Genomic DNA, 22,568 nt, shown 5'->3' with positions numbered 1-22,568 from the left:
CGACGTGTGTTTCCAAACTTTATTGTGATAAATAAGTCACACCTGTACAAATATCATCACTCGGTGACATGGAATAATAAAATTGAGCAAACACCCGGTCACTTGAGTTACAGATGAGATTTGGCGAGCTTTTTTACAACAATGAGATCTTACGAAATGTAGGGAATTTTCGTGCTGCCCTCTAAAATAACTGCTGTAAAAGTGGAGCACTTAGTTTTTTTCTAGTTTTGATTGTCAGATTAGTTTTCCTATGCTTTGCTTGAGAGATATGTGAATGTTAACAACAAAAGCTGTAGCGTATAATGTACAACACATATGGAATGTAGCAGTAATTAATAGAATAAACGTTGTAAGCAAAATAGAATACTGAAACAGTACTACTACAAGCAAGATCACAATAATTTTGATATTGATAAAGATAATTTTGTTGAGCAAAGTCTTTGTGAGATTGTGTGTACTGATGGGTGGCTTACAATTTTAAAATTATATTCAGCAGATTAACCACTGGACGGAAATTTGGCATTTTTGGCCTTGTTCATTAAAATATATACAAGATCTGTTATTTACACCCCTTCCATAAAACAGCACGTACTTGTCCAGAGAACACTTCACTCAAAATGTTGGAATTTCACTGATGCTAATATTATGCAAACAAAGATACTTGTTTCGTTTTTCAAACTAAATCAAAACTATCACTACAAGTCTTGGTGCCTAAACATTGGTGCCAAAATCACTGGTCAAAATTTGGATTAGAGTGTTTCTCACAAGTTTTCGGCTTATTTCTTGCTTCAGTTCATATTGCAACGCAACTGTTTCTCGTAATATTGCGTTTTAAGCAGATTAAGTCACTTTAAATATATTCCTATAATACTGAATTGAGTTGCTGTCCGAAATTCTATAAGAGTTGTCCTTGGAAAATGTTTAATATATTGTCCTAAGTCCAGTTTTAATACGACGCGATTCTTGGTGTCATGGGGAATGTCTTACGCATTCCCATACACTTTTCCCTATCAATGAATAAGCTGTTGTTCTTGACAGACAAGTCCTGTTCCAGAGTAGCTTTAGTACGAAGCAGGTGTTGAAGAGCATTCTCTGCCTGGCGCAGCTTAGCTTGCAGCTGTTCGACGGTTTCAGTGATTTCGTACACTTCCTCGACCAGTCTGAAAGAAATTAAAATGTAATTAAATAATATCTCAAATTTATGTAAAACAATGGGCATTTTATCGCTGTGTGATTTTTAACAAATCTTATGAATGCGTGCGAACAATTTCTATGTTAACTTAAAAAGATGGACCAAAAAAATAGTAAAAGTGCTCTTACTCGTTTCATTTTCTATTTAAAGGAAGAAATTCTCCTCGTTAACGTTTTTCTTAACCATGTAAGCCCACTATTTCCAGATATAGTTATTTGAGATCTTACCGGTGCTGAACAGGGTCTCTGCACAGTTCCACGTTCGGGCGGTGTGTCCTTGTCTCGAGACGAGTCTGGGCCACTTGCATGGGGGCGGTCTTATCGCTGATAGCCTTCTTGAGAAGTTCAATGTTCTTCTCCATGTCGAAAATTTCTTGAAGAACCTGAACATAAAATAAAAGGTAATATAACTGTGTTAAGACTATGTGACCATAGAACTGCATAAGAAAGAAAACACTACCAGATGCATCAGAGTTTGGTGAGCTGTAACGTAGTTCAAATATAAAAGGCTATGTTTAAAAAATCCCATTATTGTCTAATTAGTTTCTAATATTTTTAACACATAACTGGTCAATCAAATCAAAATATTACCTTAGAAAGATGGGTCTGCAGCCTGTTTCTGGCTTCTGTAGATTCCTGGATCCTCTGAGTAAAGGCGTTATTGACTGCGTTCCATTGTTGCCACATTTCGTTTGAGCACTGAGTGAGTACGCTTTCGATTTCATTGCGCATTTGCTTGGAAGCAGCTCTCTCGCTCTGGGAACGCTGGATGTTATCATTGCTAAACTTAGCCCATGTTTCGGGTACAGACACACTGAAAGTACAAGGTAAATAAAGATAAATATGATAACTAAATGGAAACATAATTATGGGAATTATTCCATGACATTCAAATAGAAGAAGGTAAAATTTACGTTCGATGCACAATATTTGTTTAAATCGTTTAGTTTTGATAAGTGTATATTCTAACTTAAAATTATAGTGACATCTTTAACTCTAACGTAATACTACGGCAACGGTACAAACATTCAATTTATCGAAATTGTTAAATTTTAACATGAAAGGGATGCTGAATGCAATCACATTTAAATAGATTTATTGTCGGTTTTTTTTTCAAAGCAATACCGCATGGTGTCTCATTATCGTTGTACTTTGAATACAAACTCACGAGGCAAACCGTGCCACTGAATTCTTATTGATTTAGAGCTATTGTTAATGTATAATTAATGGACATTCCACTTCGATTTACAAGACGAGAGTAGGTGATAAGAAGAAAAGTTGGGGCTTAATCAATAATACTTCCAATAAAATGCCATTGTTTTAGATTTTACCTTAACATTGAGGCCATTGGATTACTACTAGTGTTAAATTTTAAAAAAAGGGAAATTCGCTATCCAATTGATCCGATACAATACTTAATTGATTGCGACAACACAAATTAGTATGTATGTCGAAAGTACTGGGATTGAAAGATATTTCAATGTGATGAACAAGACTTATTATCTTTTCAAATTGTTTAGCTACGCTTAGATATCGATGTTTTAGTCAGAAGATTGTGAAACTAGGAACTCATGCCATTAGAGATAAATATACGCAATCCAAGTATATTAAAATATACTCACGTGTTGTCAATTCTCTCAATGCCATTATGGAATGCCATGCCACGAGAAGTGTTCTTCATGCCGTGGCAGTTGGTGTCCAGATTGAGGGCCATGAATTTATCCCCAGTGTCCTTCTCAAGTTCATGCTGAGCTGCACGGTTCAGACTGAAATGACATACGGTAACAATTCATTCTCATATTGAATATGTGAAAAAAAAATTAAGAACATTGGTGCTCAAAACAACCGTAAGATAAAAACATCACTTTTTTTACATTGAGAGGCCAATATTTTTCATTTGAAACTGTGGCACGTCCGTAGTATTCTAAACGCTATTCAGAGGGATTGATTTACATCACAATAAGTACTGAGCTATGCTGATTAATTCTGTTAAAGGTCTTGTAACGTTGTGTGTTGCCTTCTCGTAATTACCTGAGTTGCATGTTAGCTCTCTCAATGGTCTGTCTCATCTTCTCCTGGCAACGCTTGATTATGTCGACTTCCTAAAATTGGATGGGACTTCATTAATACATGACACACTGATCAAAATAAAACAAACATTGACAACATAAAATTCATTAATCAAAGAGCAAAACTACTGCAGACCTTGTCAGTAGTTAACACTATGAGTATTTAATATTTTCATAGTTTACGCCGTAGTTTTTTTTCCACCTAAAAAGCATTTATGAAAAATGGTCTGTATTTTGAGCTAAAGTCGTACCTTAATCAATTCTTTCTCTACGTGATCGTGCACAAGGTCAATGGCCTGTCTCTTCTCACGGTTGTACAGGCACTCTTGGGCAATATGAAGTGGGTTCTCTGTCTCCTGGAGGGCCTTCTCCAGGACTCTCTTGTGCTCGACCAGGGCGTTGATCTCAGTGATCATCTGGTCGGTCTCGTGCTGGACCTCGGTCTTCCAGAACTGAATATCCCCTATACGTTCTCCAAGACGTTTGCCGACATCGGTCTGGGTGCGCTTGGTTTTGTCGTCGGTCTCCCGGCATAGACGCACGGTGTCAAGCCTGAGACGTTCAGCGCTGCTCCTGACGCGGTCGGATGCCATGTAGTTAGAGTTGTTAGACTGGGACCAGTCATTTGGGGTGTAACGGGTGTACAGGGCATTCCTGGCAGCGGCAAACACTGGGGGAACCTTAATGGCATCTAACTGTGACAGTTGGTTCTGCATGGACAGAGGCTCTGGCAAGCTTCTGGTGACAGCCATACTAGGGTTGACTTTAGCGGTCTGGTAATAGGTGCTGGGTCTCCATGGGAGGGTGGTGAGGGAGCGTCTAAGAGGTGAGGGAGCGGGGTAGGTGTCGTAGGCTTTGTAAGAAGACTGCATAGTGCTGATGGAGGGTAGGAAGGTCGGAGCTCCGGATCCACCCAGTTTTGGCCCAGTCATGTATGAGGCCGTCTGGGTGTGGCCCATGATTTCCATTTGACTCATGGTGTAGGTGAATCTGAAAGATAATATAAACAACTAATATACAAGACTGCTGCAAGTCTAAGATTTACATTTAATATCCGGATTTAGTCACTCTCTCGTTGTTTTAAGATACCCGAAGCAAGTCAAGGCGTTCTTCTACGTCAAGTGTCAGGTACCGTACGTCAACGAACATGACAGAGACTAGTCATCTTTCGTTTTACACGGGGTATTTCTTACCTCAAACAAACTATTGTGATGACGTTAACACTTATAACAACAACATGATAGCCTACAAGTACCAAGTTCTAGCAAACTCGGCAAAAACAGTAGGAATTTTGGATTTGTTCGGATAAATCAAGAAGTACATTTACCTTAATTCATTAGTGATTACTATGATAAATCAACAGACTATCGAAAAAAAATCCCATTAATAAAGTACACATTTCTTTAGATTTTGTGAATATAAAGGCACTGTCTTGTGTATGTTTCCCTGTTATCTATAGTATAGGTCTACATGAGCTACCGGTTTCCAGTAGCTAACGCTGTGGTTTATAATTCTTATAATGATCATACAGTACATACACCTTATATTCATAACTCACCTATTAGCTGCTAATATTCCTATCGTTCGGGGTAGACTCTACTATGAACTAATGCTAATTACTGTTGTTTCACGAATAGTTAAAAGAGTAGCCGAATGTTTATAACAAACAGCACCGTGACAACAGGAGACAGGGGAGACAGGTTAATCAATACCAACTAAGCAACAAACCCATTCCATAAATCAATAAAGTAAACGTCACCGCTCTTGTCGGTCAATCGTTACGGTACGTAAAAATCCATAAGCACATGGACCCGTTTTAATTTCGACACAATTCCTAAATTCTGGGAATTTGCCTCGTTGCTATGGACGCCCTTTTCAATAACTAGCCATACCCCTTATAAAACGGATTGGAATCAACCGTCGTAAATTTAATCCAAGTACCTGTCAGATATCACAGTATATCCAAGCGACTAACTCGATTTAATATTGATTTTACAATCCATGTGTAAATACAATGATTCAGCTGAAGGAATGAACGAGAAAACCATACGTATCTTGGGGCTACAATCAGCCTAAAGTTAAACATAAGTCAACTACTGAGTATTACTGTTAACTTAAGGTGGAAGGTCATATACATTTAGTGCTCTGAGTCAACTTAGTGAAGTTTAAGATAAATAACACATTTTCTCCTCATACGGTTTATTCAGTTCAAGTTATCAAAGATTACTTAAAATAAACTAATTATTTGGTAAGCTGTTAAACTGAGTGGCTCCTGTTCACATTACATATTACAAACTTATTGAAGACCAAATAGGTAATGAAAGTTTGAAAGTTTCTCTGAGTCAGATATAATTTGTTAAAAAAAGAAAAAAATCACGACATATAAAACTGAACTTTGAAAAACGAAAACTAAATGATAATAACGTAAACTAATTATTGAAATGGAATTGATAATCAACTTTACCTCTGACAAAGATTTGCTAGTCAAATCAAGCAATGTTTTCAACAACCTCTACATGATTCTACATGTTAAAAATAAATTATTTTCTTTTAGTCTTATACAGCCGTTAATTACTTTAAGCTTCGAAAGAGAAATATTTTTTGCATTTTTTCCTTTCTCTCTATATACAACGGACCTTACAAAGCCTACTCTTTGCGGTAGCCTGTTGTTTTGCAGCACGCTCAAACTTTTCCTTCCCGAAATGCTTTGCAACAAAACAATTTTACTCTTTCGACGCGGGAGGTCAGTAAAAGGACAGAATGGCGGACGTTCCACAAAATGCCCCAGAACGTAAGTTTAATTATTGTATTTTTGCTGTTCTGATGACCTCTCTTAGAAAACTAAAGAACTGAAAATAATTTGATTATCTGGGGATTACAATGCTGTTAAAGCAAGCCAAATATGTCTATTTTCCATTAGACTCACCTGTTAAGTTTACGATCAAGCAAAAACGCATGGTCATACTACTAGAAATTGTAACTATGGAATGGTAAACAAGAGTGAAATTTCAAAACTGAGCCATGTACCTGGTGTCCTCATCGCAAACAAGCCACTTGGAATCTAGATTCAACATATATTTCATAAAAAAGTACAAAAGAATAAGGGGATCATTTCAATCAACATCCATTCTGCATTATGATTATCAGTTTGTTATGAAATTGAGTCAACTATTGATTGAAATGAAGTTTTATAATTATTCTTTTCTTTATTTATGTTGGAGTTTTTTCTACATATCTGTTTATAACCCAGCAATTGAAAACTTTAGATAAGGTTACATATTTGGTGCTTGTAGTTGTTTCTATTTAATTCAAACACCACATAATTGATGGTGAGTTCAGAGACGACTTATTCAAACCATTTTTGTGAAAGTGGCAGGATGATTTAGAAAGACAATTAGGACAGAAATTTAAAAAAATTAAACTTATTCAAGTGAAGGAATGGGTATTAATGTACTAGTACTAGAATGAATTGCATTTGTTTCAGAAGTTGAACTATTCTCACTTAACTTTAAAGTAACATGATTCAGATTGTTGAACTATTGACCTGTAGTATTTAATGGCCTGTTTTACATCTCATGATGCAGGCATGGAGAATCCTTGAAAAGGAAAATAAGTTACTGTAACATGTTTCTTTAGCAAATATATTTACTGTATATTTGATAAAAACAAAATTAAAATTTTGGATTTAATATATAATGCAATGCTTGATATTAATAAGAAAAAACTTTATCTGAGAAATACTGTATTTCTGTCTCAGAATGCCCAGGCACCCAGAGCGAGGAAGCAGGGAAGAGTTCAGCTTGTGCAGGCTGTCCAAACCAGATAATATGTGCCAGTGGGGCAGCCAAAGAACCTGATCCCGGTAAGTATAGAGGGAGTTGAAAAAATAAACTCAGATCAAAACATACTGACTCAGAACAAACTCAGATCAAAACATACATTACTGTATTTGGTTTAATAGAAGGATATGTGCTGGTAGGACCAGTAATGTTGCTGAAGTTAAGAGAAAAGAAAAAAAGTTAGGAGAGAACAACATTGGCTTTTTAAATTTTATGGGTTTACCTTGGTGAAGTCTGAGGTTAGAAAGTTTCACAGATTATTGGTTAGAATGCAGTATTACTCCATATTACAACAGGATGATTATATGATTTCTAGAACATGATGCAAAGTCATAAAAATAGATTTGTAGCTTAGCAACATAGAAATCTCTCATTTTTCTCTTGCATTTACATTTCTCTTTTTCAGTGTCTCGGATGTCAGTGCTTATTACATAAATTTTCTAAACTTTGTCATCATTTCCAGCAATTGAAGAAATAAGACAAAGGATGACCTCTGTCAAACATAAGATCGTAGTGTTATCTGGCAAAGGTGGAGTAGGGAAGAGCACATTTACAGCTCATCTAGCTCATGGAATTGCAAATGATGACACCAAACAGGTAAGGTCAGAAAGGGTGTAAAATTGAATAAACTCACTTGTTGTAATCTGTATGGATTTTTTGTCTTTGCTATATTTGTAGCTCTAGACTTATGCCAAAACAACATTAAAAACTTTTCTATTGTAAACTTGTATTGAACTTGGATACACTGTCTTCTAAGCAGTCAAAAGGAAAAAATGAAATACTAAAATTCTGCACTATAAAACTGATTTATGAATCAACCTCAGTATATCCAGGACAGAAGACGGTCTTGGCAGCAAGATAAAATGATTTTCTTATACACTTTTTCTATTAAAACCTGTTTGAGAACCAGTGCCAATTATTAAATTCTTTTTAAATAAGAAAAGTCCTGTCACACTATCAAACTGAACTTAGTGGTTTGTAGGCACATAACTGCATTCAGTTTGGAACAATTTGTGCTGACTACGAGGTCACAAAAAACTTTCTCTAATAGTTTAAGTTATAACTTTTAGTCGTGACCCTATAAATAACATTACACAAAATATGCAGACATGTTTTCTAAAATGTGCTGCTCTCCCAGGGTGAATATCAAATTACGCAATTTGTCTCACCAACATATTGAAGATATTATTATGCAACCTTATGGCTGTGTGTGTGTTTTATTAGGCATCGTGTTGTGTATTAAGATATTTTATCAACTTTTACCCACATAAAGGTGTGTAAGTTTTCTGAGCTTTAAATTACTCTTAACATCTTACTTGCTGTAAAATCTTTTGATGTCCGTAGCTATTAGTTCTGGTGGCATTTGATAAAGAACACTCGGGCATGTAAATGGCATGCAGAAATGATTAAGTACAGTAACTTGAAATAATGATCACCAAAAAGGGCTCTGTTATGCAGCAACTCTGGTGTTAATAGAGTCTGAATGGTTGGTAGACACATTAATACCTTGATTGACTTAAATCCTAATACGGAAAGTGGGTTAAAACTTAATTGATGTCCAGAAAATCAATAATTAGGAATTATTTATGATCTAACTATGTATATTTTGGACTACTTATAAGATGTTATAGGTTGGAAATGTAAAATATAGGTGATTTGATAGTTAAAGAGTCTTAAATCTTAGATCCATAATTTGGTTGTTATTTTGACTTTTTTCACTAAAAGTCGTGTTGAGATGGATTTTTGTCTTCACAGGTTTATCTACTTTTAAACGAAAAATACTTAATGTTTTAATTGTATCATGTTTTAGTGGTTTGAAAGCAATATAAGTGGTTTAAATATTTTGGGAGTTGTGAATTTAATAATTATAACCTACCTTGCAGCAAAATATTACATGTCAGATATTCTAATTAAACATCACACATTTTTTAAGGTAGCTGAAAAACAACAAAAGTTTTTTTATCATATTGCCTTTGCCTTATTAATTTAAATCAATATTATTTAAACTTACCTGTAGAGGTTTCTAGTTAATGTAATTCTTCAACTTAACGTAGTGTGTGCTAAGTGTGAGCTTCATTCATTGAGCGGTGTGGCTTCTTAGCTGGGTATACAACATGGCTGCAGCCATGGAGACAGTAAATTACCCAGGATTCATTGCAGCAGCCAGTATTTGTAAAAGGCCCACACGGAGAAAGCTTGGTTTGTTTATATTAAAGGGGACTGCTTTTTGATGCGAGAAAAAGGTCACATGACTGTGAGGTATTTTATACTGTTTGACCTTTGAAGCGAGAGTGCTGAATGCATTGGACTTTTAAATGGATTAACTCATATTGACCCCCAAATCTGTATTTCTTGGGACATAATATTGACCTCTTAATGATATAAACGTGTGATGGATGAGTGGAACTAAAAGTAATGGTACCAAGTAATAAACTTCTAAAACGTTATACCTTCTCTATATTTTTTTACAAAGCTTTTTCTGTTCAAGCTAAGAATGTGTTTTGAAACAAAACTGAAGATGTTGATATAAGTCACAGATCTGGGTGGCCCAATATCAGTTTTAGTTATTTTTCTATTTTATTATATTGTATAAATGTACATTTCCTCTGTTTGAGAAATAAGAACCCGGGGCTTGAGGTCTGTATATATAAAGAATAAAACAAAGAGAGGTTATGGGCTATAGAAATATTTCTGCTTCACATAACTGAACTGTATTTTACCTTCCACTTAGTAACAGTGAGTCATGTTATGTAATATGTACATTGTACTGCAAGCTGATTTCACTCTGTCTGCAAATCTATGAAGCTGATATTGAAAACTGATATTGATTTTTTATTTTATTGAATGGAGTATCCATCAGAATAAGGTTATCTGTTTCTTTTATATTTGCCAGGGGAATCTGTAAATAAGTGACATGGTTGTATATACTATCCCTACCCTGTCCTTGTTTTTTCTTTGGGTTTAGCCTACCGGTACATATCTAAATGAAAAGACTATAATATTGGATGGAGACATGTTAACTAGCACAGATTGGATCTTTCTTAATAATAGACTTTTATCTTGCCATACCAGTAAGGAAGCCTACAGGAATCTCATAACCATTAATTGCAAGTTGAATAATTTCGGATTATGTGGAGATGTTAATAACCTTCATGGTCTGCTTATAAAACAAGTTGCCATGGTGGCACATCCAAACAGCAATTTAAAAGATAAGGCCAATAAAGCTCCCCAGCTGTGTAGAGCATAGCTAATTTACTAAAGGTAATGTCTACCGTAAGAGGGTGAGGCTACTTAGATAAGAATGACCATAAACGACTTGGGTTTACATTTACTAGTAAATGGCCAATTTATCTATGATATTAAGCTGTGTGTATACAATGTAACATGCTGTAGTACTGACTAGTTAGTTTCAAAATTAATTGGCTGCTAATATCTACAAGCAGTTCAGGGTTGTATGTACAGTCACTGTGGTAGATCGTCACTCAGTCAGGACTCTACTAAGTTTCCAAATTGTTTCAATGAAAATTATTGACAAGATTCTCTTTAACAAAACACAATTTTTTATGACAGTCTTCTGAATCATTTTTAAAAGTAATATTTACCTTTTGGTCACTTATAAGTACCCGATTCTTCCTATCTTCAGCTGTCTTTTGCAGCAGTTGGTGCTGTACTAGCAAGAAGTATCAACATAAAACTAAGCGTCAGGTTACCAAGGTACGATACAGCCCTTTTGTTGTGGTTAGTTACCATTCAGACTGGCCTGCCTTACAGTGGAGGGGCGGAGAGAATGGGTCATATTCTCTAGGGGAGAGGGCAATGATTGAATGAATGTTACAAATAAAGCTCAATCTGAATTTTAATTTTGTATTAAAAAGAAAACACTTTTGCTAATTATACTAACTACTCTGGAATTTTTCTTTGTCAATGAAAATGCTTTTGAAAAAATATAAAAGCATAGCTGGAGTTTTTCCCCTAACTTTCTCCCTGATGGGAAACAACTTGGAAGAACATTTGCACATAAAAGAAACAGCACTTTTGATTGGTCTTTTAGAATGAATGAGATCAAGCCTGATTGGAAGTCAAAACACAAATAGTGTAAGAGGAAAGTTGTATTTGACACCTTTTTTCTTGTGCAATAATATTGCTATTAAATAAACTGGCGTACTCCAACTAGATTTGTTGTACTGCTTGAAGGGATTGCGTGTACTTTCCTTTGTATAATGGAAAGCATGCATGTTACACCAATCATGTTATAAGGTGACTGTAAACAAATAACATGGGGACTAACGTTTGATAAAGATCATCTGAATTTGGCATTGAAATTGTTGAAGTTGCAAGTTGCACACTAATATGTACCATGAGTTATAAGATGAATTAACATTGTATTTTAGGTAGCTGTGTTAGATGTAGATATCTGTGGGCCCTCAATACCCAGACTGATGGGTCTAGATGGGGAACAAGTAAGTATAGTTATAAGTCGTCTGATCTTTTGTACTCAAGTATTTGTCTCTTGAAGTTTGTGTGGCTAAACATGATATGTGGTTTGAAATTAGGTTTTAAAAGCAGTAACTCGGTACCAATTTTTGTCTGATAAAAGTATTCATCAGAATATCTTTTCTTGTACTCAAGGTTCACCAAAGTGGCTCAGGATGGTCTCCTGTGGTAAGTTATCTATATTATGAATAAAATTGTTAAATAAAAGCACCTATTGGTACTTTTTTTCACAAAAGTAACATGCCCTGCACCGTTAGTGATTACTTTTAATCAAGCTAAACATTGATGTCATTACAAGTGATTAGTTGTCCAACTCAGTCTCGTCACATGCTGACTGTGGTTAGTCAGTGAACCAGTTGTCAGCTTTTTGGGGTACAAATAGAGTGGTCAGTCACACTACTGAAACACAGTCTGCATTGCAATGCCATGGACAGTCAAAAGACACTAACACTGATTTTTGCCTAGAAAAATTTGAGAGAAGGAAAGAAAACAACTGAAAATATCATGTAGCACATACCAGAGACTTAGTGTACATACCATTATTGGTATAACTAGTTATAGCTATAGGTGAGTGTGTAATATTTGTTGGGTCTGTTCTCTTTCAAGCAGTATGCAGAATATGTTGCATATAATGAGTAAAAGTTCATTTTGTTTGAGTAAAAGTTCATTTTCCAGTATGTGGAAGATAATCTTGGAGTGATGTCAGTGGGCTTTCTACTAGGAAGTCCTGAGGATGCTGTGATATGGAGGGGGCCTAAAAAGAATGGTAATATCATTTTAAAATCGTGTGTCTCATGTTGGTGTATTTCTGCATGCTGTGCAGAATTTTTAGTGTAAAGCATTTCTTTTGGTGCTCCACAGGTTCCTGATAGGTATATTATTGGAGTGAATAATACTTAAAACTTTTCAAGTTGACCTCTTCATAAGAATAGGAATGAGAATTTCCCTCCTCTTTAGAACTACTGCTTTTTTATGTGTTTGTTAGTTGCTGGATTTTGTATAGAATGTCAGTATTCCTAGGAGGAAAATGATTTTTCGCCTTTTTCTTTTAATAAACTAATGGGGAATACCCGCTTTAAGGGTCTGCCGCTAGATGGCGTGGGGGTGAAAGCAGTCCTTCTTAAATCTCGCAGAATCTCGCTCACGGCTTTACACCAAAGTTTAACATGGAGCGTGTGCATGCGTCGCTGACAGTGAACCAACTCAAACGCAATTTACTTGAATGTGGTGCCATAACATCTGGATGAAAATGTGAATTGACTGAAAGGTATGTGTTTTCTTTTCATTTAGTGCTTGAAAAACACGAATGCTAACTATTTTCCTTGAAAAAAAATCGAACATTAGTCGAGGTGTGTGTGTCAAATCTGACATGTTATGTACATGTAGACTACTGTAGGTACGAGTAGGCCTACGCTCATATTTTGTTTTAGTAGCACGAAAGACGAAGATTTTTTATACTTTGTAAATGTACTTATTTATTTTCTTTGTAAGGTTACCCAAAGAAGGTCCATATATTGGGGGCAAAGCCTGAAACTGTCGATTTCAGGACCCCCAGGACAGCCAACTTCAAGAGCAGGATAAAATGATTACTTCAGGAATCTTACCCGTCACTTCACATCAGCGGCAAAGAATGATGTAGCCACCAGTTATGCCTGCCCTAAAGCTGACTTACAGGCGGCTGTGATGGACAACAACTATTGCCAAGTGCCATGAAAACAATAATGCATGGATAGAGGGAATGATGTAAGTGAAAACAGAGGTCTAATATTAAGAATCAGGCCCAAATATGAGAAAGAATTATCTAACTAGGTGATGTGTGACATCATAGAAATATAATACTGTATGTTAACTATTTAATGCTGTAACCATCTACCATGCTTTAATGGGATATGAATATTTCAGGTTGAGGAACAAACAGCGAAGGACACTGAGCATAGCAAGTTATAACAAGGAAAGAGCGCAATCTGACACAAGGAGAGACAATGGCAGATCACTGCTTCCAGGTTTGGAGAGATAATTGCAGCTACAGAGAAGAAGTATATAAACAAACTGTATGAATCATTGTTGTGTCCAAAACCATTGCAGACACATGACAGTTGGACCCGGACCCGATTTCCCCTTTTTGGAATGTGTATCTCGTGCACGAATCTGGGCCTAAAGAAAACCCGCGAATACTATACTAAGTTAGAAGGCCAGATGTTCATTACAAATCGCCCATTCTGCTATTTTGTTGTGTTTACATTCAAAGAACTGTTTGTGGGATTGATTCATTCTGACGCTGGGTATTTTTCTACATGTATTTTGCCCAGGATAACTTTTTTTAATGAAAAACACTATAGGAAGTATGTGTCAACTAGTTTATAGAAAGTACCCCTGTATGAGATGGTTTTAGCTGCAATCATAATTTTGAAGTGCAATTTTAAAAAATGTTTTAACTAAAATGAAATAATTTGGTGGTGCTATATTCTTTACAAAAAGTACTTATGTGTTTATGCTGTTTTTAATAATATTTAACTGTAATGAAAAAAAAAACTATGATGCAATTTTGTAAAGTATTTCAGTGGGATGAAATAAATTGCTAGTTGTATTTACAGCAAATAATTTGGTTTTTCTGCTTTTTAAAGAATTTTCAAAGTGATGACATAATGTGGTGGTTCTATTCAAGTAAAATAATTCATAAGTACTATTTTGTAAAAAGGAACAAAAAACTGTGTTAATTTGTAAAATGTTTGCTTTCTTTAATTTTTATTTCTTAAACCGTTACAAAAAGTTTTCCATACCTACAGTGATCCATTGGCTGAAAAATTGCAGCTATATATTCAGGAAAGTTATAGCACAAATAAATTATCTAAGTATTACATGGTTTCATGGTTTTTACTATGGACTGAATAATTATTTTGTTTAAATATTTGGTTTTGCTGCTTTTTAATGAATTTTCAGAGCGATGAAATAATATGGTGTTTCTACTCAAGTAAAACAATTGAGAAGTGCTATTTTGTAAAAAAAAAAAGAACAAAAACTGTTCATTTATAAAATGTTTTCTTTCTTTAAATTTTATTTCTTAAACTGTTACAAAAAGATTTCCAAACATGCATTAATTATTCCATTGGCTGAGAAATTGCATCTATACATGAACAAATAAATTATCTAATTATACCTAGTTTTATGATTCTTACGAGGTACTGAATAATGATTTTAAATAAAAATAATTATTTAATTAACATTACCGGTCATGCTCAATACACCAATAAAAAAGGATATTACTTAATAACACAACCTTATGCAGGTAGTAGGCTACCGGCACTTATATATATTTACTGACAACTCTTCTGAAATTACGGACATAAGAAAACGCACTTTGATAAATCATACTTCCTAGGGGCACTTTCTTGCTATGGAGCTCTCTTTCCAAAACTTCATAAGTTTTGCCAAGATCAATTAACCTTTTTACGTGTATTCTTTTTGAGGCAACTTGTCTATCTTTAGGGGCCTAATTACTGTGCCTGGGTCAAGTTGTAACTGTCCCTTTAACATGGAAGGTGTTTTGACATGGGCAACCCTTCACTTCAAACGAAGCCCTGAATCCTCAAGAAAATTATGCCCACCTTGCCGACTTTGACATTCAGGTACACAACAATACTGAGGCATGTTTATTAAGGCCAGTACCACAGTCCAACGTATATAATATCCAACATGGCGACTGTGGAAGGACTGAATTCACACTAGCGACACCTGGCGCCAAGCGGGCTGGTATTCCTCATTAACATTGTATAATCACGTTTGGGTTTCATTAAATGTGGATTTCATTCTGCAGGTCTCATCAAGCAGTTTCTAAGAGATGTTGATTGGGGAGAGATAGACTACCTGGTGATAGACACACCACCTGGTACCTCAGATGAACACCTGTCTGTTGTACAGTACCTAAGTGCTGCTAATGTAGATGGCGCTGTTATCATCACAACACCCCAGGTAAGGTCTGGGAAGTTTTTAAAATAGAAATTAATGTCTCTTTAAATATTAACTCATCTTTGTTTTTTTAAGTGTTCTATATATGTGTGATATTTTTAAAACTATTTTGTCTTGTCTTTCTGGTATTTTTAATGTATATGTTAAGATATTACTTTGATTTATTCCTTTGACTTTGTGTTATGTAATATAAAATGGTTGGGAACTTTATCCAGAACTAAGAACTAAAACTATTTGACAAATTTTGTTTATTTTTGATCACAGGAGGTGTCACTTCTGGATGTGAGAAAGGAGATTAACTTCTGCAAGAAAGTTGACTTACCTGTGATAGGTGTGGTGGAAAACATGAGTGGCTTTGTCTGTCCAAACTGTAAGGTATATGCCACTTATAAAAGTCTTCATTTGATTTGGGAAGGATGCCATTGCCATTTAATTTCTCAGTGACTTTGTTCTTTTTAATGCAGTAACATGGATAGATAAACTAGTCTTATTATATTTTTCTGCAAAACTGGAAAAGGCTATGCAGTGTTGATAAAATTTTAGAGGACAATTAAGAAACATTTAAATATTTAATATCTATGTTTTTTGACGACATCCTTTTACACTGGTTTCAGATTGAATCCCAGATTTTTCCACCAACAACAGGGGGTGCTGTAAAGATGTGCCAAGACATGCAGGTTCCATTCCTAGGAAGGCTACCTCTAGACCCACGAATAGGTAAGTTACAAGGTTATATAAAAGGCATTTATAATGCAGAATTACAGTTAGTTGTGTCAGCTCCATTTATCACATACTATCTCAGCAAACTGTGTGATTACCCATCTTAACCTTAGAATGCCAGTCTCACAGGATACAACTCATTACTGTAGTGGCGAGAGAACAGAGGACTTCAGTTAAGGCTCTGTGCTTAGAAATGGCTGCCACACATTTTGCTGAGGTAGACTCTTCAAGCAGTCACAACTTGATTGGGAATAATGTCCTAGACACCAATACAAGTCAAGACCAGAAGAAAGCTTGTTGGGATGATTAAAATTCATTATATTTGTCACCATAAGCCTTTGATTTAAACAACATGCTGTGGTGTTTGTCAGTTTAAGTATAAGAAAGTTTTAGTCAGAAGGTGGTTTATGTTTAAGTATTTTGTCTCTAGGAAAGTGCTGTGATGAAGGGAAATCATACCTGTCAGAAGTTCCAGATTCCCCAGCTTCTCAAGCTTTCAGGGAGATTATTCAGAGTAAGTCATAGAATAATGATATTTTATAACTCGTGTGTAGTAATGTGTAAAAACATGTAGACCATTTTGAAGACTGATTGATATTGAAGATATGGAAGTAAGTTATGTATTAAGCTGTAACGTACTATTTTGTAACTTAATACATGTGTATGAATTAGTTATTCTAGTATCAGTAGGGTCAATGATGAATCGGTAAAAGGTCTGAAAGCGCATGCATTCAAAAATCACAACCACTTGTGAATTAATATGCTCTGTGATTACATCAGTATAATAGATCTTTGCTGATGCTTGTATCAGAGCTGACAGTAAAGATCCTTGTGTAATATGGCTGTCCATGCAGTACTGTATAGCTCTGCACAATAGGATCAACATGTGGGGGAGGGGATACAAGTGTTTGTGATTCTTTAAGGGGTTGGCGTGTGCTCATGATCTCTAGTTTTCAATCTGAGACCCCAAATGAATGTTTAATTGTAAATTTGGTGTATAGACGCATAAGATAAAGATTCACACAGTTGTCACTTTCTCCATGAAGTTTTTTTTTCAACATTTTATAACATTGTTGGAAGTCATTGAAGTATTTGAGAACCCACTTGATCCAGAAACATTTTCTTTGCTTTCAGAAATACAGATCACCTGTGATACTTCTGCTGGTGTGTCAAGAGAAGAAGAAACTGGGGAAATGGACACAACGTGACATATATATATATATTGCCGAGGGAACATTTACATAAAAGTACTGTTAGTACAGTCGGCATGTGATCTGTGATAGGTCTTCATCCAAATAGTTAACATGCTGGACATAATGGTGGCTACTTGTGTTGTCAAAACTGAGTATGGTGACCATTATCTTCAAAACATGGAGAACATGAATGTTATGTTATGAGAATGCATATTTTTAAAGGTAAAAAAAATGGTTGCAGTTGATGTCTTTGTAAAGATGAAGTATCATATATAAAAAAGCATTGTGCTTGTATGACTTAATTGTGCTGTTCTCAGTCTTTTAGTATAAAAGTGAACTATTTTTAAATGAACTGTCATATAAGATTAAATCCAGAGTCAAATTTTTAGGACCTTTTGTTGTGCTGTTACGTAAATGGACATCTGAAAATGTGCTTACAGAAGGAAGGCTTTTTTAGTGTGAGATTCTGTATTCATGAGGGTTCATGTATCTGCATAAGGTCAATAAAATTACTGCAGTAACCTTATTGCATGTGACACTGATGCAAAAATGCAATAAAATCATTTCCTTGCGTAATAATTATTCATCAAGTTTTTTTAATGAAACTTAATTTTAAATGAAAAATCACTATGCAAAGGTATTGAATGTTTTGTTTATTACATATAAATAAGATGTACCCTGCAGATCCATTGCACTGAATCTGGGAAACCTGCTTAAATTGTTTATAAAAACATATGCTATAAAGATGGAAATAAAAATATGATCAAAAGGGAAATAAGTGCAATATAAATGGTGAAATGCTTGATTAAGCAGCTAATAACATTGATTGTCAAGTGACTTGTGATACTTTTAAAGGTAAATTCTAAAAAAAAGACCTGGTGTTCTAGGCAATGCATCACTGCAAATTGACAATTAGATTAAAAGAGAGATGTAAATAAATGTAACATACACTTCACATAGTTAATAACAAAAAAAAGTAATGTAATTGTAAAAGGACATGAAAACCATTAATTTTCATTTCGCAGCAAGTGGAAGATTGCTGTCATATGGCTTGCCTAGGCTCATTCTAAAGTTCTACATGCCTATCAACTGCTTTCTTCACACTAGTCTTTCAAATGAAGGTATATTGTCAATTTTACATTAACCTACTTAGAAGTAGTTACAAGTACAGGGAAATAGGCAACATGCTAGCATCACTACTGCCTATCACATGGTAAATTTACATGCAGTTGCACATTACTTCATGTCTGTTAATTACCTATTCACAGGAAGTGTGTGGATCCTGCAGTGTTAAACATCATTCTAAGTATATTTAGATGTGTAATTTGTCATGTATTCCTGTATGCAGTTCCGTAAGGGTATTGAGTCATGATTCATTTGTCTACATGCGCATTCTCAGTCATACTTTGTCAAGAGAATTATTTCTGGCACATGTAAACGTCAGGTCTTCTAGAAGTTTCCCTTTTTTTCTGTTGTGTGGATAATATTTATTATTATGTTGGCTCCATAATGAGTATTTTCTCCTGAGAAGTAGGATAGATTTCCCCATTTTTCCACACTTTCTCACGAAAGTTCAAACGTCGTGCTCTATTTCATTTAAAAGTCTCCAATTTTAATATGGATAGATATAAATCTGTCTGTTAGCTTAAAGGATTATACAATGCCTTTATGAACTGAGTATTGTTGCTTTGAAGTTGGATAAATGTTAACCAATTTCTCCTCATTCTCTCATGAAAGCTCAGAAGTCAGTTTTTTACAGTCTTATCTATAAGTAGGACCCAGTAAATGTTAAATACTGGGTCTTTTAAGAAGTCTAAAAAGTGACTTGTACAAATACTTGATTCTCAATGCTTCTGCTCTTAATCTGAATTCAAAAATATAAATCCTTAAATTGGCCACTTTTTTGTAAAATAAAGAAGTGACAAATATCACAGCTTATTGTATACTTAAATTAAACGGGTCTATATCAGCCCAGACTGGCTCAACACGCGGGTCTGTATGTGCGGGTTTTGTACATTTTTTTCAATCTCCATCTTTGCCTTCTCTCCTCCATTCTCATAATATGCAATCAGATCATTTGCGTATTTCAGATATACACAGTCAGGACACCCCTCCATGCAACAGTAAATTGGTGGTTCTGGTGGTGGGCCCTTCCCTGGCATTGCATCCACAGATGCATTGCTGTTCAGTTTCTGCTGTGAACCCATATTTTCATCTTTCACTTTTCCTGGTGCTCTACTTTGCACTGTTAGAGTCTTTATACTGCCACCTCCCGAAACAAGTAGCTTCTGTTTCAGTATATTCTAAAAATTTGATAGTATATTTCATTTGTCTGCTATTTTAAGGGCTTTTTCATTACTTTTGCTGCTCAAAAGTGACTCAAAATACAATATAATAATAATCCTATTACAACTATTTCAAATTAAAATCAATACCAAACTAAGGTTATGTACAAGTAGTACACGTAGACATTTTCTGTGACAAAATATAGCAATTTTTAACTCATTTGCATTGAAAGATGTACGCTTGTATGGTTTAAAATATTTAAACACAAGAAATCGTCTTGGAAAAAGTGTACATCATGTCATGTATGAAATCAATCACGGAGGCTTTTAATGGCTTTTAATTTTACAGAATGATGTAATGTTAATAGCAATCGAAAAAAAATACATTATAACATTAAAATTCTTATAATATTTACAATTTTAAATTGTTGGAGTTTTTTTGAAAAAGATATCAGAAGTCATTAATGATAACAAAGAAAATGACTTTACCTGACAAAAGCTGACTGAACATCTGGCCCCAACATGTCTTAGTGACATAGCTCAAAATTCGACAAAACCAAATTCAACACAAATGCTGCTAAAGAAATGCTGACAATATCTTGCTGTCTGCTTTGCGAACCTATTTATATCTTGAACATTTTACCTACTACCTTTAACCTTGACGCCCACAGCTTCTACCCACAAACATGACCTTCATAGTCTGTGACGTCAAACTGGAAGTGATAAGATGCTAAATTGCATGCATTTGTGCTACTTATTCTAAGGACGCAGCGTCAAAAAATAACATGCATGAATAACTTATTTATTGTTTGAACATGTGCTAGGATGTGTCCCTTTCACCTTGAAGCTCACAAACATGACCTACATATAGTCTGTGCTATCAAACTGTATGTGATATGATGGTAAATTGCATGAATTTGTGTCAAGAATTCAATGTCAAAATGTAAATATTGTTTGAACATATTTCCAACAACCAACAGGACTTCTTCCTGTAGAAAAGGAATTTTATTCAGAATAGGGACTGAAGTTTACATACAACATGTATGAGAGAAGTCATGTAAATATGCTGTGTGAATTCTTGGATGTTTCCTTGAATTTTAATGAGGTAATGCCTCTGTAAACATGGGAATGGTTCAGCGTTGTGCAATGATCAGGATGAGAAACAAGACATTATGCACATTAAGAAAACGGAAGAAGGATGTAATTATAAATTGATTGCAAACACCAGTTTTTTCTTTCCCTCCCCCCGATGTATAAAAATAAGAGATGAGCTAAAACTTTCTTTAGCAATATGACCCATTTTATATCAAAGTAGGAAAAAAAATTAACTGTCAAATGAAGTACCACAGTGAACATCATCTTGGACTTGTATTGATTCAAATATTTTTTGTTTTGCTTTTTAATATATGGCACTGTGTAAAACTTTATATTAAGTGTTCATATTTATCATTTAGAAAGAGATATAAGAACCCAAACACAATTCTGTCTGTAACAATTTACTAGTACTGGCATAAGTATAATAGGATAAAATGTGACAATATGCTCTGAGCCTTGTGCTGAAAAAATGCAAAAAGCTTATAAAATGTAAAATATCTGACAATCTCAGGCACTAGTAAAATTCTGTCTACTTTTTTCAATAAATATGATTACCAATAAATACTACTTTACAAAAAAAATAACATAATATCAACAAAATGCATCTGGTTCAGGTTAATAGTTCATAAAAACATAACTTAACATTTGTAGAAATAGCTACTACTAATACAAGTAGTACATGAATGTGCATGCCCAGTTTTTTTAGCCATTATAAGCAATGCTTTGTGGCAAAAATACTTAAATACAGTATATGCTGACACACCATCACCTGTTTACCAATGTCATACCAGTAAGTACATGTACATTCTATCCCAGAGTCACCACAGTCCAAAAGTAACTCAATCTACAGTAAATTCATTTCCATCAACAAGAACATCTGTAAGTTTGGATCTTTAACTTGCTCCTTGATGGCCTGCTTTGCTTTTTCGCCACCATCTTTATAATAGTCCAGGAGCTCTTGTGCATATGTCAGATATACACAGTTGGCACACCCACTCATGCAGCAGTAGGTCGGTGGTTCAGGAGGGGGGCCCTTACCCGGGACTAGGTCCAGTGTGGCGTGTGCTCGCTTTTCATCTTCATGGTGCGTGTCCTCTACAAGTGTCTGGAAGTGTGGAGAATTTGCAATGTCTTTCTCTTCGTCTTTTTTAGATCTAGGTTTCCGAAAAGATGATGGAGGCTTTTGTACTGTTGTAATGGTTCTTTGGATACTAGTACACAAGCAATTTTTTGTTGAATCTTGAACCACTGGTTTCATTAAAACCTACAAAAGAATTAGGGCCTTGAATGATTTCCCTTCCTTTCTCAAGCAGTGTGGTGTTCATTTGTACCAGATTAACTACATTGTACAGTATCTCTAGAAGTTTCATAATAGTCATATCCAAAAGGATACTTTGAAGCTTTTGTAATACATACACGTACATGTATTTTAGGATGAATATCAACTATTCACATGCCTAAGGAGAGCTAACTATATTAGCTCAGTTTATTGATAACGATGATGTGGGGGCACTGTTCCCGTCTTTACAAAGGCAGTAACATAATTACATTATTCAGCGCAACTTTTATGAGACTACATGTACAGTACAGACATTGACATTTCTATGCAGTCTCAATATATAGACCATTTATGATTTAGAGGAACAGAATGATATTCAAGAAGCATTCACAGTACTGCTTAAGAGATAGCACCAGGCACATAATGTAGACCCAGTA

At 35.0% G+C, this 22,568-nt stretch overlaps 2 protein-coding genes and 1 long non-coding RNA gene across 7 annotated transcripts; 2 read left to right on the top strand and 1 right to left on the bottom strand.

Annotated features, from left to right (window-relative positions):
• Positions 1-5: 5 nt before the first annotated feature.
• On the bottom strand, positions 6-20,403 carry LOC106156343 (tektin-3-like). 5 transcript variants are annotated; one of them, XM_087007026.1, is made up of 7 exons: positions 20,247-20,403; positions 3,512-4,250; positions 3,223-3,293; positions 2,814-2,957; positions 1,783-2,005; positions 1,420-1,574; positions 6-1,160 (listed from the first exon to the last, which is right to left on the bottom strand). In XM_087007026.1, exons 1-7 carry the CDS (start codon positions 20,279-20,281, stop codon positions 947-949), a joined length of 1,581 nt encoding a protein of 526 aa, XP_086863152.1. In that variant the 5' UTR covers positions 20,282-20,403; the 3' UTR covers positions 6-946. The 5 variants fall into 5 exon arrangements, with proteins under 5 accessions (XP_086863152.1, XP_013387004.1, XP_013387006.1 ...); XM_013531550.2 differs by lacking the exon at positions 20,247-20,403 and adding an exon at positions 10,702-10,887; XM_013531552.3 differs by lacking the exon at positions 20,247-20,403 and adding an exon at positions 9,111-9,252.
• On the top strand, positions 5,952-18,051 carry LOC106156344 (cytosolic Fe-S cluster assembly factor nubp1-A). The gene is made up of 11 exons (XM_013531554.2): positions 5,952-6,051; positions 7,018-7,122; positions 7,563-7,696; positions 11,491-11,559; positions 11,729-11,761; positions 12,269-12,359; positions 15,408-15,562; positions 15,824-15,934; positions 16,174-16,276; positions 16,710-16,793; positions 17,414-18,051. The coding sequence occupies exons 1-11, from the start codon at positions 6,021-6,023 to the stop codon at positions 17,485-17,487; spliced, it is 990 nt and encodes a 329-aa protein (XP_013387008.2). The 5' UTR covers positions 5,952-6,020; the 3' UTR covers positions 17,488-18,051.
• Positions 12,366-14,451, top strand: LOC147763433 (uncharacterized). Its single transcript, XR_015333270.1, has 3 exons — positions 12,366-12,860; positions 13,085-13,336; positions 13,496-14,451. It is a non-coding gene; the product is annotated as an uncharacterized LOC147763433 (long non-coding RNA).
• Positions 20,404-22,568: the final 2,165 nt, after the last annotated feature.

The sequence above is a fragment of the Lingula anatina genome, chromosome 2 (genome assembly GCF_051362555.1).
Source record: "Lingula anatina isolate TDL-2025a chromosome 2, LinAna3.0, whole genome shotgun sequence".
Lineage (NCBI taxonomy): Eukaryota > Metazoa > Brachiopoda > Lingulata > Lingulida > Lingulidae > Lingula > Lingula anatina.
Note: the sequence above shows the minus strand (reverse complement) of the source record. Positions and strands in the feature narration are given on the sequence as shown.

Excerpts from the sequence above, each read along its gene's own strand:
- LOC106156344 (XM_013531554.2), top strand. The coding sequence starts at position 6,021 with ATGGCGGACGTTCCACAAAATGCCCCAGAAC. Across the intron at positions 11,762-12,268 it reads GCTCAGGATGGTCTCCTGTG|TATGTGGAAGATAATCTTGG; the intron begins GTAAGTTATCTA and ends TTCATTTTCCAG. Across the intron at positions 15,563-15,823 it reads TTATCATCACAACACCCCAG|GAGGTGTCACTTCTGGATGT; the intron begins GTAAGGTCTGGG and ends TTTTGATCACAG.
- LOC106156343 (XM_087007026.1), bottom strand. The coding sequence starts at position 20,281 with ATGTTGGGGCCAGATGTTCAGTCAGCTTTTGTCAG. Across the intron at positions 2,958-3,222 it reads AGAGCTAACATGCAACTCAG|TCTGAACCGTGCAGCTCAGC; the intron begins GTAATTACGAGA and ends ATGTCATTTCAG. Across the intron at positions 1,161-1,419 it reads AGAGACCCTGTTCAGCACCG|ACTGGTCGAGGAAGTGTACG; the intron begins GTAAGATCTCAA and ends AATTTCTTTCAG.